This window comes from Wolffia australiana, chromosome 8 (assembly GCF_029677425.1).
Source record: "Wolffia australiana isolate 7733 chromosome 8, ASM2967742v1".
Classification (NCBI taxonomy): domain Eukaryota; kingdom Viridiplantae; phylum Streptophyta; class Magnoliopsida; order Alismatales; family Araceae; genus Wolffia; species Wolffia australiana.
The window spans coordinates 13,554,018-13,568,877 of record NC_135842.1 but is presented as its reverse complement, the minus strand read 5'-3'; the positions used below and the strand labels follow the sequence as shown (position 1 = coordinate 13,568,877).

The 14,860-nt window shown below is 37.1% G+C and overlaps 1 protein-coding gene across 1 annotated transcript; it reads left to right on the top strand.

The window, feature by feature from the left end:
- The first annotated feature begins 438 nt into the window (after positions 1-438).
- Positions 439-952, top strand: LOC144706344 (dehydrin family protein). The gene has a single exon (XM_078579253.1). The coding sequence runs from the start codon at positions 481-483 to the stop codon at positions 808-810; it is 330 nt and encodes a 109-aa protein (XP_078435379.1). The 5' UTR covers positions 439-480; the 3' UTR covers positions 811-952.
- Positions 953-14,860: the final 13,908 nt, after the last annotated feature.

Genomic DNA, 14,860 nt, shown 5'->3' with positions numbered 1-14,860 from the left:
GCGAGAGAGAGTACGAGACCGGGAGAGAGAAATGGAGAGTAGTAGAGCGAGAGAGAGTTAGAGAGAGGCAGAGAGAGAAATAGAGCGAGAGAGAGAAACAGAGAGCGATCGAGAAATAGAGAGAGAGAGAGACAGAGAGTGAAATAGAGCGAGAGAGAGTTAGAGAGGGCGAGATAGAACGATAGAGAAATAGAGAGTCACAGAGAGACATTGAGAGAATAGAGAGTCAGTGAGAGAGAGATTGAGTGAAATTGATAGAGTTAGAGAGAGGGAGAGATAGAGAGAGACATGGAGAGAGAGAGTTAGAGGGAGACTCAGAGATAGAGGGAGTTAGAGAAAGAGAGAGTTAGAGAGAAGAATCAAGAGAAAATAGGGAAATATATATATATAGAGAGAGAGAGACAGAGAGAGAGAGAAGGGTCTATAAAAGGGAGGGGGAGGGGGAGGGGGAAGGGAGGAGGAATAGAAAGAGAGGAAGAGATGGCAGGAATAATTCAGAAGATCGGAGAGGCGCTGCACGTCGGCGGAGAGCACAAGAAGGAGGAGGAGAAGGCTCACAAGGCGGAGGTTAGCGAGCACAAGGAGGAGAAGAAGGAAGAGCACAAGGAAGAGAAGAAGGAAGGGCTGATAGACAAGATCAAGGACAAGTTCCACAAGGGCGAGGGCGAGAAGGAGGAGAAGAAGGAGCACAAGGAGGAGGGGGAGGAGCACAAGGAGGAGAAGAAGGACAAGGAGAAGAAGAAGAAGAAGAAGGAGAAGAAGGAAGGCGAGGACAAGGACGGCCACAGCAGCAGCAGCGACAGCGATTAGCTTCTCCCTCTCTCTTCGTTTCTCTCGTGCCTCCCTCTTTTGATTTCTGATGTGCGTTTGTCTGCCCTTTGTGGCCCCCCTGTAATAAGGATGTGCGTGTGTGGCTCGTTTGAATAGATCGGCCTTCTCTCTTTTCCGTGCAGCTTATCGCTCTTCTCCTTCCCTTGTCTCGCTCACGATGTCAGCTCCTCTCTCTCCCTCTTTTGCTCTCTCGCACTTACTCTCTCCCGATCTTTCTCTCCCTCTCGTTCTTTCTCCCTCGCTCTTTCTCTCTCAATCTCTGTCTCTCGCTCTTTCTCTTTCTCTCTCTCTATCTCTGTCTCTCGCTCTCTCTTTTTCTCTCTCTCTCTCTCTCTCTCTGTCTCTTGCTCTTTTTCTTTCTCCCTCTCTCTGTCTCTCGCTCTCTCTTTTTCTCTCTCTCTCTCTCTCTCTCTGTCTCTTGCTCTTTTTCTTTCTCCCTCTCTCTGTCTCTCGCTCTTTCTCTTTCTCTCTCGCTTGTTCCCTCTCTCTCTGTCTCTCGCTCTTTCTCTTTCTCTCTCGCTCTTTCCCCTTCTCTCTGTCTCTCGCTCTTTCTCTTTCTCTCTCGCTCTTTCCCTCTCTCTCTGTCTCTCGCTCTTTCTCTTTCTCCCTCGCTCTTACCCTCTCCCTCTCTGTCTCTCGCTATTTCTCTTTCTCCCTCGCTCTTTCCCTCTCTCTCTCTTGCTCTCTCTTTCTCCCTCGCTCCCTGCCTTCCTATTTTCTCGTTCTCCATCTACCTCTCTCTCTCTGTGTCTAGCTCTTTACATTTTTATCGATCGCTCTTTCTCCATCTCTCTCTTTTTGTCGTTCATCATCGATCTCCCTTTCTCTGTTTACCTCTCTCTCTCTCTCTCGCTCTTTCTCCATTGTTCTCTCGTTCTGTCTTTTTATCTGTCTCCCGCTCTCTCTTCCTCTCACTCTTTCTCCATTGTTCTCTCGTCCTGTCTTTCTATCTGTCTCTCGCTCTTCTCTTTCTCCCTCTCGCTCTTTACCCATCGCTCTTTTCTGTCTTTCTCTCTCTATCTCTCGTTCTCTCTCTCTCTACCTCTCCTTCTCTTCCTTCTTTCTCGCTCTCTCTCCCACTCTTTCTCTTTCTCTCTCGCTATTTTTCGCTCTCTCGCTCTCCTTCTCTTTCTTTCTCTCTCTTTCCATCTCCCTCTTTTTATTTTATTCTCGCGCTCTCTCACTCCATCTTTTCTTCTTCTCGCTCTCTCTCCCTCCTTTCTCGCTCGCTCTCCCTCTCTTTCTTTCTCGCTCTCTCCTACTCCCTCTTTATTTCTTTCTTTCACTCGCTCTCTCTCCTTCTATATCTCTCTCTCTCTCTCTTGCTCCCTCTCTCTCTGTCCTCTCTTTCTTGTTCCCTATCTCGCTCTCTCTCTCTCTCTTGCTCTCTCTCTGTCTTGCTCCCTCTCTCTCTCTCTCTCTCTCTCTCTCTCTCTCTAAAATATCTGTTCGTTCTCTCACTTCACCTCCATCTTCCTTGTCTCCCTTTCTCTAACTCTGTCTCGCTGTGTCGATCTCACCATCTTTCATTGTATCGTTATCCTCTCACCCAACTCGTCTCTTTCTGAAATCTACGATGTGACTATAAAACTCTCCCAGATTACCATCTGTCTCTATCTCTTTATCAATGGCTATCTCCACCTCTCTCTTAAAATCATTTCTCATATACATATCTTAATCTCTCCTCTTTCTTTCTCTCTCTCAGCATATTTATTTATATCTTCTCATGTCAATCCATCTTTCTCAAAATCTCGATTTTGTCCTCTTTATTTCTCTTTACATCCATCTTTATACTTCCTCTTTCCGGGAATCTCTTTTAACTACCCATTGCGAGGTCCTCTCTCTATCGCTCTCAACTTATAATTTATATTTCCTCTTTCTACTTTTAACAATCCACCACGATCTTTCCTCTCTCTCTCCCTCAACGTCTGTCTTTAAGTCTCATTTTCTGTTAAGCCAACTTGATAACGCACCTCTTTAACAACTAATCTCTGTCTCCCTATATATATCTTTCCACTTTCCTTACAGTCAACCCATCTTCTAAAATCAAGTAAAAAGAGAGAGTAAACAAGAATAACTCACAGTGAGCATTGATGGAAACTCAAATGGAGGAGAATTTCAAGATAAAAAGACAATCAAATTATGAATGAATCTACGTTCATACAATGACAAGGATAAAGAGGGCAATGCCTGAAAAAGAACGTAAAGATAGTGGGCTCTGTGATAGCCTCTGTAATTTCCGTACATTCGTCTTGAGTGGTAGATAGTTGGCTGAAGTGATGCTTTCCATGATATTGGGAATCCTCGAGTGTATACATAACTGGTAAGATATATTCTCTAGCATATTTAAGCATGCAAAACTTGAAATCTCGCCAGATGATTTGCTGAAATGAAGACCGTTCTTTAAAGTTCTTCTCAGATATCTGAAAATCTCACCAAGATAAGGTGCGTTCTCTAAATGTCAATGCATCCTTCTTTCTATGTTAGACACATATCCTATTTAAGTTATCCTTGTAAGAATGATGTTTAGAAAACCATATGCTACAGCCCATAATCATGATTCACTATGAAAACAGACTTGCATAAATAACCAATATATATCAAAAGTAGGTTCCATCGTGGAATGGCCTTTCTGTTGGTTTATGTCGATAAGTTATGACCTAAGAGGTTGAATATCTGATAAGATCCGCAAGCAAAATCAATTCCGATAAAGGCTATGTTGCAAAATAACCGAACGTGGAAATCTCAAAGAAGAAAATCAATAGGATTGAATGTGTTCCACCCGAGGTGGGAACCGTCTGATACAATGGAAGAAATGAAATGACAGCAAACCAGGATCTCTCGATCCGATATCTGGACGCAGGCCTCTCCTGCTCTCCAGCCTCTTCCGCGCGTTGGGGAGCCTTTGACTTCTTGAATCCCTGTCCTCCTTGTGGAGGATTCCGTCTTTATTTATAAGATGGTTCACCCGTAAATACCGTTGGTCTGACGTGGCATGACTGGGGCGATTGCTCCTTCTTCTTTTATAAGTTCTTGGAAAGAACTAACGAATGCTCCCTGCTTGGACTTTAAGCTTGTCCTCAAGCTTAAATTGAGGAAATGATTTATGTAGTAGTTGTGCATCCTCCCATGTTGCCTCGCACTTCTAACCCCTTTGAAGTTTGTCAAGTTTGAAGAATGCTCTCTGGAGAAACCTGCCATTCCATATCTGGAGTTAGAAACGGAGGAAGAGATTGTGCAATATGTGAATCTCCCAGGGCTCATTTTAATAATGATGCATGAAATACAGGTTGCAAGGTCGATGATGCTGGTAGATCTAGGCGATATGCAACCTGAACAATTCTTTCTGGAATTTTATATGGGCCAAAATATTTTGGGCCTAACTTTTCAAAAGCTCTTCTTGCTAGACTCTTTATCCTGTCAGGTCGGATTTTCAAGTAAACCAGTTCGTTTTCTCTGAAAGATTCATCTTTTCTATGTTCATCAGCTTGAGCTTTCATTCTGGATTGGGACATAGACAAATGTGTTTTGAGGTTTGTGAGCATCAAATATCTTTCTTTTAGTAGCAGATCAATGGAGTCAAAAGGGGAAACTGGAGATCCATATCTGAGTAAAGAGGGGGGATCTCTTCCATATACCACTTTGAATGGGTAGGTCCCTATTGACGTATGGAACACATTGTTATAGTTATATTCTGCCCAATGAAGCCACTGGCTCCATTTTCTTGGATTATCTGAAGAAAAACATCGCAGATAATATTCTAATCCTCGGTTGGTGACTTCTGTCTGTCCATCTGTTTCTAGATGGTAAGAAGAGCTGAATTTTAACTTTGTGCCCTGTAGTCTGTGAACCTGTTTCCAAAAATGGCTGGTGAATAAACTCCCTATGTTGGAAATTATTGACCTAGGAATCCCACGCAGTTTAACAATCTCTTTAGTAAATAGTGCTGCAATTGAATTTGTTGAAAATGGGTGCTTGACTGCCAAATAATGTGCATATTTGCTTAGTCTGTCCACAATTACCATTATAGAATCAAACACATTTGATGTTGGTAGGCCTTCCACAAAATCCATTGAGATATCTTCCCATATTTGTGTGGGAATAGGGAGTGGTTGTAATAAGCCTGCTGGAGATAACGTTGATGCCTTGTGTTGTTGGCAAATGTGACACTGACTGACATATGTCTTGATCGCGTTCCTCATTCTCTTCCAGAATACTTGTTGAGATATTCTTTTAATAGTCCTCCTGAATCCTCCGTGTCCTCCTATTTTGGAATCATGAAATTCTCTTAAGACCAATGGTATTAAAGACAAATTCTCAGTAAGCAAAATATGGTTTTTGTAGCAAAATAATTCCTTGGCAAATCAAATAATTTGGAACCGCTTCAGCATCTTGCTCTAGTGTCTTCTTGATTTTAGAAAACCTGGGATCTTGAAGAATTTCTCGATCGATTGTGGGCTTGTCTAGCCAATGTGTGACTGTAAGTGAGCAACATACTTGCTCCTCTTCGGTTATAGATCTGGAGAGAGCATAAGCTATTATATTTTTCTTTCCTATCTTATAGTGAATATCAAAATTAAAACCGAGCAATTTAGATAATCACTTATGGTAGTGTAAGGGAACTTCTTTTTTTTCATATAAAAATCTCAGAGAACTGATCAGTATATATAGAAAATTTGTGAAACATAAGATAGTGCTTCCATTTCTGGATAGCCCACACCATAGCTAACTCCCTTTCATATGCAGATTTAGATATGTTCCTTGGAGATAAAACTTTGCTGAAATACGCGATAGGATGTGATTTTTGTAGTAAGACTGCTCCCACAGCATGTCCTGATGCGTCTGTCTCTAAAGAGAATGGTAAAGAGAAATCAGGTAACTTTAAGACTGGATCTGATGACAATGCTGCTTTTAACTTCCTAAAAGTCATTTCAGCCTCATCTGACCATTTAAAAGAATTCTTTTTCAATAACGTAGTAAGGGGTTGAGAAAGTTCTGCATATTTATGTACAAATCTTCTGTAGTAACCAGTTAAACCCAGGAAACCTCTCAATTGTTTCACGGTTGTTGGTGACTTCATTGTGAAATGGCTTCTATTTTTGAAGGGTCAGTGGATACCCTTGCAATTGATATTCCATGCCCCAAGTACTCCACATACTTTCTACCAAATTGACATTTTTCTGGTTTGATGTGTAAGCTGTTATGAACTAAACCTTCAAATACGGTAGCTAGATGGTCTGTATGCTGGTTTGTATCTCAGCTGTAGACGAGAATATCGTCAAAGAACACAAGCACAATGTTCCGTAGATACCTTTTAAATATTGTATTCATGAGGCATTGAAATGTAGCTGCGCATTAGAAAGTCTGAAAGGCATGGCATTGAATTCAAAATGACCCTGGTGTGTCTTGAAAGCAGTTTTGCGGATGTCTGAAGGGTCCATTCTTGCTTGATAATAGCCCTATCTGAGATCCAATTTCAAAAATTGTAGACATTCCTTGTAGCTCTTTTAACAATTCATCCACAATTGGTATAGGAAAACGATTGGGAATGGCCATCTTGTTCAGAGTTCTGTAATCGATGCATAATCTGTAACCTCCTTCTTTCTTTTTAACCAATAAAGCTGGGCTTGAGAAACAGCTAATCGAGGGTTTAATAATACTCATATCTAGCAATTCTTGTGTCAAATTTTCTAGAACATTTTTGTGCAAGTAGGAATATCGGTAAGGCCTCATGTTGATTGGAGTGGATCCCGGAATAAGATGAATTTTATGATCGCAGTCTCTAAAAGGTGGTAACTCTCTTGGTTTTTGAAATACGGATGCAAATTTGGACTGTAATTCATGCAAATATGAAGCAGGGTCTAGGGATTTTACCTCGGTGGTGGCTATGAGGTGTCATTGATTTATCCAATGAACTTGTCGTAGTAGAATTTTTCCAATCTTTGTTAGCTCTTTCATCTTCAAACGAAGAGTGCACTTTCCTGTTTAACTCTGGGTCTGCTTTGATAGTAACAATTTGCCCCTGCCATAAAATTTTCAACATAAGATGATCATAGTTAGAGTGAAACCAACCCAAGGATCTGAGCCAAATGATGCCGAGGATGATATCCAACTTTCCAAATTCAAATGGGATCATATTGTGTTGTACGTAAGTTCCATGGAATTGTAGAGGTAAATTAGTGCAAAGTCCAGTAGTCTGTCTATATGTTCCATCAGCTAATACGATCTGAAGTGTATGATAAGGCTGTACTGGAATTTTCATCTGAGTAATTAAATTGTTGTTAATGCAGTTGTATGTAGCCCCCCCATCAATCAGCATTTTCACCTTCTGTCCTCTCAGAAATCCCCACAATTTCAAAGAACCATTTGTGTTATAAGGAACAAAATTGGATGGTGGTTGAACTGCCATAAGGATTCCATTATGTGATGGATCTTCATCTAATTGCATGAGGTCTTCTTCGCGAATAGGTAGAATATCTTCTTCCTCTTCCTCCTCTTGAAGCATATAGATGTTTACCTTCTTTTGACATTTGTGGCCAGGGGTATATACTTCGTTACAACCGTAACACAAGCCTTCTCTTTTCTCTGAAGGAATTATTCTATGGATAATCGAGTAAATTTCTTCTTTCCTTGTTTGTTTGTTTGATCCTATGCTGCAGTTGTGGTCGTTGGCTTAAAGTGCTGAATATTGCTTTGATATTTGCTTGACTAAGCATATGCTGTCCCTGGTCGAAAGTTAGTATTTGGAGTAGACGTGCTCCCAGTGATCATCTTTCTGGCAGGTCGATTATCCAGAACGTGCAAGTTACTCTCAGCTTCCAACGAGTAATCCATTATCTCTTGAATACCATATGGTTGATACTTATTCAATTCAGCTCTAATATCTGGTTGTAATCCCCTAAGATACGCTGTCTCATGCACATCTATAGGTAAGTGTGAAAGAAATTCAGCTAAATCTTCGAACTCTGATCCGTAATCAGTTACTGAACCATTCTGTTGTAGGTTCATGAAACGCTCACAAAGTGATTTTGAAGAGAGCTTGTACCTTTTTTCACCTTAAAAAATCAATCTACACAATTGAAGTATGGCAAATCTGCTTTTCAAAATTCTGATTTTCCTTTTGCATATGCATCTTGATAGACTGGTACTTGTGCACAACTTCTCTTGGTTTCCTCTGCTTTTTGATTCGGAGATGGAGTTGAACTTTCTAATTTTGAATTCATGGACTGTAATTGTATCAAAAAATTTGAAAGAATATCAGCAGTGTCAGGTTTTTCTTGTAGTAAACCTTTTCCTTTTTCCATAGACCCTTCCATGCAGACGCAATCGAATAAAACTGAATCAAGAACAGTGAAATTTCTCTATAGGACTTCTCTTATAATTGTTGGAGTAATCATATTTTGATTCACCAGAATAATGATGATCTGAAGTCGATTTCTTGAAATCAAAGAATCAGTTATTTTTCGATACAATTCTTGCTTGAACTCTAGCAATGGTAATATTGATGAAATGGTAGAATGATTTCCTGAAGTAATAAGCCAGAATACTATCTCTTGAAAATTCAAGAAACTCTTACTTTCACCCCATTTCTTGAAACTGTTAGCTAATCGATGTGAACTTTCTTCGGCGGAAATAATCGGTCTGAAATTTCTTTTTGGCGTTGAAATGTTGCAGGATCAATGCTCTGATACCAGTTGATAACATCCGCAAGAAAAATCAATTCCGATAAAGGCTATTTGTTGCAAAATAACCGAACGTGGAAATCTCAAAGAAGAAAATCAATAGGATTGAATGTGTTCCACTCGAGGTGGGAATCTTCTGATACAATGGAAGAAATGAAAAGACAGCAAACCAGGATCTCTCAATCCGATATCTGGACGCAGGCCTCTCCTGCTCTCCAGCCTCTCCCGCGCGTTGGGGAGCCTCCGACTTCTTGAATCCCTGTCCTCCTTGTGAAGGCTTCCGTCTTTATTTATAAGATGGTTCACCCGTTAATACCATTGGTCTGACATGGCATGACTGGGTCAATTTCTTCTTCTTCTTTTATAATTTCTTGGAAATAACTTATCAATCTCCTATTTCAAAAATTAGTAATTCTAATATACAGAACAAAGTGAGCTATGGTCTCAATACCTAGGGAAAGAAAGAGATTGTATGGGAGGCTCCTTGACTTTTATATATTTTAGGCTAGTCCTTGATGTTGTCCCAGAAATATCTAACCCCCTCTTGTTAAGATTCCTAGACTTTTATATTTTTTAGGCCAATCCTTCATGTTGTCCCAAAGAGATCAATCACCCTGATGTGAAGGCCCTATCCCAAGTTTTGTGAGGTCCCCCAAGCCAAAACACTTGTAATAAGGATCTTCAACTAGGATATAAATAAAATAAAATACTCAATGAAAATCTGATCTCCTCTACCCCTAAAGTCTTTAATAGAAAATCAGACCATCACCTCCTCCAAGTCTGCAAATAAAGCCTCATCTAGATAGGCCCCTACAAAATCTTTCTAACAATTCAAGCATGCACAACAATGATGGAAGTGTAATCCAAGAAACAATCCAATCTAATCGCAGTATATGTAAAGTTCTATACCATAATTTTTTTTTATCAAAACAACATCAAGATGATGTTCCACAATTGGTACTTTCTCAAATATTTTTCAATCAGTTTCAAGATAAATATTTATCTGATTAATATGATGATGTTACAATCCTAAATACAGATAAAATATATACAGAAGATACAATATTTTAAAATATTATTCCATTCAGATAGAAAATATATTCACCTTTATATTGTACTGTTCTTCCGATTGGTTTTCGTCTTCTTTAAATTTATCTCTGATTTAAGATTTATCAATACCTTCATTTAGGTTTTGTCATTTTTTACCAAATTTTGGTAAAACTGGACCGAACCGGTACCATCGGTTTGGGATTCGTGGATTGACCAAGAGTTTGGTAGTGTGTCTGTATCACGAGCACATCGAACCAAAAACCATACCCAACCTGCAGAAAAAAATAATTAAAAAGATTATTATAGGTCCACATTATCCATGAGGATGTCCACACTTTGGACGAGGACGTTATACCAACCACGTCGCATACTTTTTATGTCAAGAAATGTAAAGATAAGATAATATCTCACAAACAGATAATTAGATTCATATACACATAGATACATAGACTCATATATACATTGATACTTAGAATCATATATACATAGATACTTCGACTCATGTATACAAAGATAGATAGACTCATATATACATGGATATATAGATTCTTATACTGATGGATATATTATATATTCATATATGCATAGATACATAGATTCATATATACGTATATGCATAGATTCATATATACATAGATACACAGATACACAACTACATAGATTCATAGATTTGTATTTACACAGATACAGAGATTCATGTATAAATAGATGCATAGATTCATATATACATAGATTCATAGGTTCATATATACATGGATACACAGATACATAGATTCATATATACATAGATGCATATATTCATATATGCATAGATACACACATATATATATAGATTCATATATGCATAGATACATAGATACATAGATACATATATACATATATACATAGGTACATAGATATATGGATTCATATATACATTGATTCATATATACCTAGATACATAGATTCATATATAAATAAATATGAAAATAACATATAAAATACATGAATATACAAATAACATATAAAAAATACATAGATTCATGAATACTTAAATACACAAATAACATAAAAAAAACATACATTATTATTGTTGAGGTTTTTGTGTTTTAATGTACACTAAATTACATTAATATCATGAATTTATAATTAAGAAACTCATTTATAATTAGAGCTTAAAATGTTTTGAGATTATGTTTTTAAAATGTTTTAAAACTATAAAATTAACTAAAATAATCTTAAAGTATTTGGGAGAATGAAAATCGTTTTTTAAACTTTCTGAAAAGACTTTTAAAAGTATTAAAATATTATTTTAATACTTTAAAATATTTTAAAAGGTCATTTCATATTTAAGGTATGTTAAAATTATTTTCAGAAGCCTTAGAAATGTTTTTCAAATATTGAAAACTACTTTTAAAATATTAAAATATTTTTCTGAATTTTTGAAAAATTAAAAGCCTTTTAAATGGTGCAAAATTGATCTTTAAATCAATTTTTGGTATTTTAGTCCCTTTAAAAGGGCCCAATAAGGCCTAAATGGGCGGAGCCCAATAGCCTTAGTGGCGGACCCGACAGACGGACTTAACCAGTTAAGTCCGCGGTCAAGTCCGCTACTAAAGTATGAATAAAAAATATATGTATATATATATGTGGAGGACGGGATTTGAACCCAGGACCTCCGCCTCAGCAACGCGGCGCTTTACCAGTGCGCCACAAGTGCTGTTTAAATATAGAAATTATCTACATATAACTTAATTTGAACCTAAAAAATCGAATTAGGAAATTCGATTTATTCCAAAGGTCAGGTCCGACGGTTGACTTTCCAAAATTTATTTGTTATTTATAAATCTCATGTTTTTTCCGACTCTTGGAATTCCTATATTAAACCTAACTACTTTAACTAGCACTAATTACTATAATTAATTTTTTTATTAAGGAAACCTTCTATAAATCATAAAAAATTAATTACAGCTCCTTTTGAGCTCAATTTTTTTTTGAAATTCTCATAAAATTACAATCTACCCCTCTAGCCCTATAAATAACCCTTCAGAGCAAGGGTTGAGGTATCCCTTTTAAAAAGCATCTCTCTTGTGCTACTCTTGAAGAAGAAAGTGCTCCTTCTTGTGAAGTTTCTCCCCTGCAATCAGTGTGGCTGTGCTTCTCCATTGATAAGGGAAGTTTTTCATTTTCATCATTCATCTATTTAGTGAATAGAGTGATAGTTTCCTTCACATTCTTGTTATTAGTGGTGAATTTGTGTGATTTCTTGAAAGAGTGTGAAGGATTGATCTTGAATCCTTGAAAGAAGTTTTTTTGTGGAATTGAACTTGTGATCTGAGTAGACATTTTGGAAACTAAAAGGCTGACAGATTGATCTTGATATCATATCTTGAATTTTAGTGTTGACTATCCGTCATACATCATTGAGAGCGGTGATTGACCTTTGATCAATCACGGGGAGCGGCATAGCTTCTGTTTCACTAATCTGAGCAGGTGACGAAGATCGAGAAGACAGGGAGGTGAAGTTGGTGGCACCAAGGACGTGACGGTGACAAGGGAAGTGGACGTACGAGGAAGAGTTCATGACGGTCTACCCGAAGGCGGTTCGGGGTTGAAGCTCGTGCACCAAAGAACGCGACGTGCCATTGGAAGACTCCTCTGCAGAAGCAACTCTGTAAGTTGGGTTAGGGTACCTTACGAGGGAGGATCCTTAGTAAGGTTATCCTGAGTCCTAATTTGGACTCGAAGGGGGGCCTTGGATTGACTCGATCACTAAGCGGATCGAGGAACCAAGTAAATCTAAGTGTTTGAGAGAAAGAAGGTGAGAGTCAAATCAAGGAATCTTAAAAGCTAACTACGCAAACAAAAATAGATAAGCTAATTCACCCCCCCTCTTAGCTTCCAACAATTATGAAAATAACATAAATACACAAATATCTAAGTACTCAAAATGTAAATACCTAAAGAATTGTAATTGTGTAAATACTCAAATATATAAATATGTCAAAATGCAAATATATAAATATCCAAATACATGAATTCAAATATAAATGTATAAATTCATTAAATATATATATATAAATATATGCACAAATATAGTTTTGGCTCTGTCTCTATAATGAATCCATGAAAAAAATGGAATCTTTACATAGTACAGTTGTTTATTTGACTCTTTTAATTCATTTTTACCTAAATTTTGGTTTTGATTTCTAAAATTTTCAATATGATTCTTTTTCAGAGGCATGTGACCAAACTTATAGGTTTTCACCAAACCAAAACCTATCTTTAACAAACCATAGACCTTGTGTATAGGTATAGGTATAGGTATAGGTATAGGTATTTTCCAAGAACCGATACTGAGACTGAAACCATCATTTCCTTCCTTCATCCTTGTTAATCATATTCTCAGTGCCTCTTTCACCAAATGACATGACTCTTCTATGGAATCATACTGATGCACAATTCCCCAAGCTTAGTTTCCTTTTTCATTTAAGTCCTTAAATCCTGCATGAAATGGCAATATTATAGCTTTTATGAATGTATAAATATTAGGGAAAATTAATGTATTGAAGAAACTCAAACACCATTATTAAGAGTATGATCAATACGATCTTATTACAAGCGTTGTTGATCGCTTCAATTCTGGAAGGTAATATTTTTCCTTCAGTAATGCAACATAACATGAAACAAATAACATGAAAATGGATCCTAAGGAGTATGGTTGATGTTAAAAATAATCATTTTTCAAAGAAAATCTCAAATTAAATATGCATATATCTTCAAAGGATGATATTTATCTAGCTCATTGCAGTGCAATTTTCACAAAGAGAGTGAAGGGGTGATAAAGAAATAAAGGCAAATCTATTATTTAAAGCAGAGTTATTACTCAAAGAATTAGGGCTCTACCTGTTGGATTCTAGGGCCTTAATTTGGATGAAAATAAAGAAATTCACACATCAGAAGATAGTGAGCAGAATCAAAACGACATTGAAAAACTTATTAATCAAATTACTTTGGACACGTATTGAATCTCTGATTTCTTGGTTCATCGAGTGAGTCATGTTGAGCTTCTCAATTCTAAATACTTTAAACATATCCGCACAATCCTGGCATGTGCCATCTCCTCCACAATGACGAGTTCCTTTCATGTTCCATTGTCATCGTTTTATAGTCCCGATTGCATCAAGAATAGAGAGGAGCCAAGGGGAGACGGAAGAATAAGGGAAAGAGACCTGAAAATTTCTGACCTAGGTGAATTTTATTCAGGGCCTTCCCTATTTATACTAATCAAGTGTTTTTTAATAAATTCCTCAAACTTTAAGTACATCTTCCTACATCCAAAAGACCAATGATGTGTAACCCTTTAGATCCACACAAGTGTTTCTACTTAATGACTCCAATGGCCCAAAAAACTTAAGTGGTCTTATAAATTAATTAACTATATCATCATAAAGATTAATTAATGATGGATAGATATAACCCAATCTATAAATCAAGTCTCCAACATGTGGGGTGCCAATCTACACATTGTGCTCTAGAAGACACTAAGGACTGTATAGATTCACACATAAGACATGGGATTCATATCAATTTTAATGAAATCCTTCACAAAAAAAAAAACACAGTATATATCTTTGGTGCCTCCACACTAATGGCTAGATAGTGATATTATGTGTATATACTTCGATGTATTTCTCAAATATTCTTGTAATAGGACATGCCTAAAGACTAGTGATATCCATATTATTATGATCTCATCTGAATTCATTATGTCTGATTATGTAGTGATGGACTTCATCATAAGCACAATGATATCATCAAATTAGATTAATAAAATTATACTTTTATACTTCTTTTTTACCACATATTTTTATATTTGAACAAGCATTATTCACTATTTAAGGATAAAATTATAAATTTATGATTATTTTCTTAACCTATATTTTTATATATTTACTGATTTTTAAGACTAACCCCACTTGACTCATTTGAGTCAAGTGGATATCTCACATCTCCTTGGAGTTTTATTTCAAAAGCATAAGTTCGGTAAATAAAATGGTAAATTTGAGATAAAAATGGGAGGAAAGTAGAAATCTAAGCCATCTAATTGATGGTAAGAAGAGTCCCAGTACACAAGATGCCCACTCTAGAAGCCCATTCAAACCTCCTTAAGGACCGAGTCAACTAGAATTCTGGAACTAACCCACAATTCTGGAACTTGAATGTGAAAGGCCTGTTTTCAAATTTGGGGAGGAGGGAACATGGATCCAAGATGGTACTAAAAAGTTCCAATCCCTTCAAATCCTTGGAATTAAATC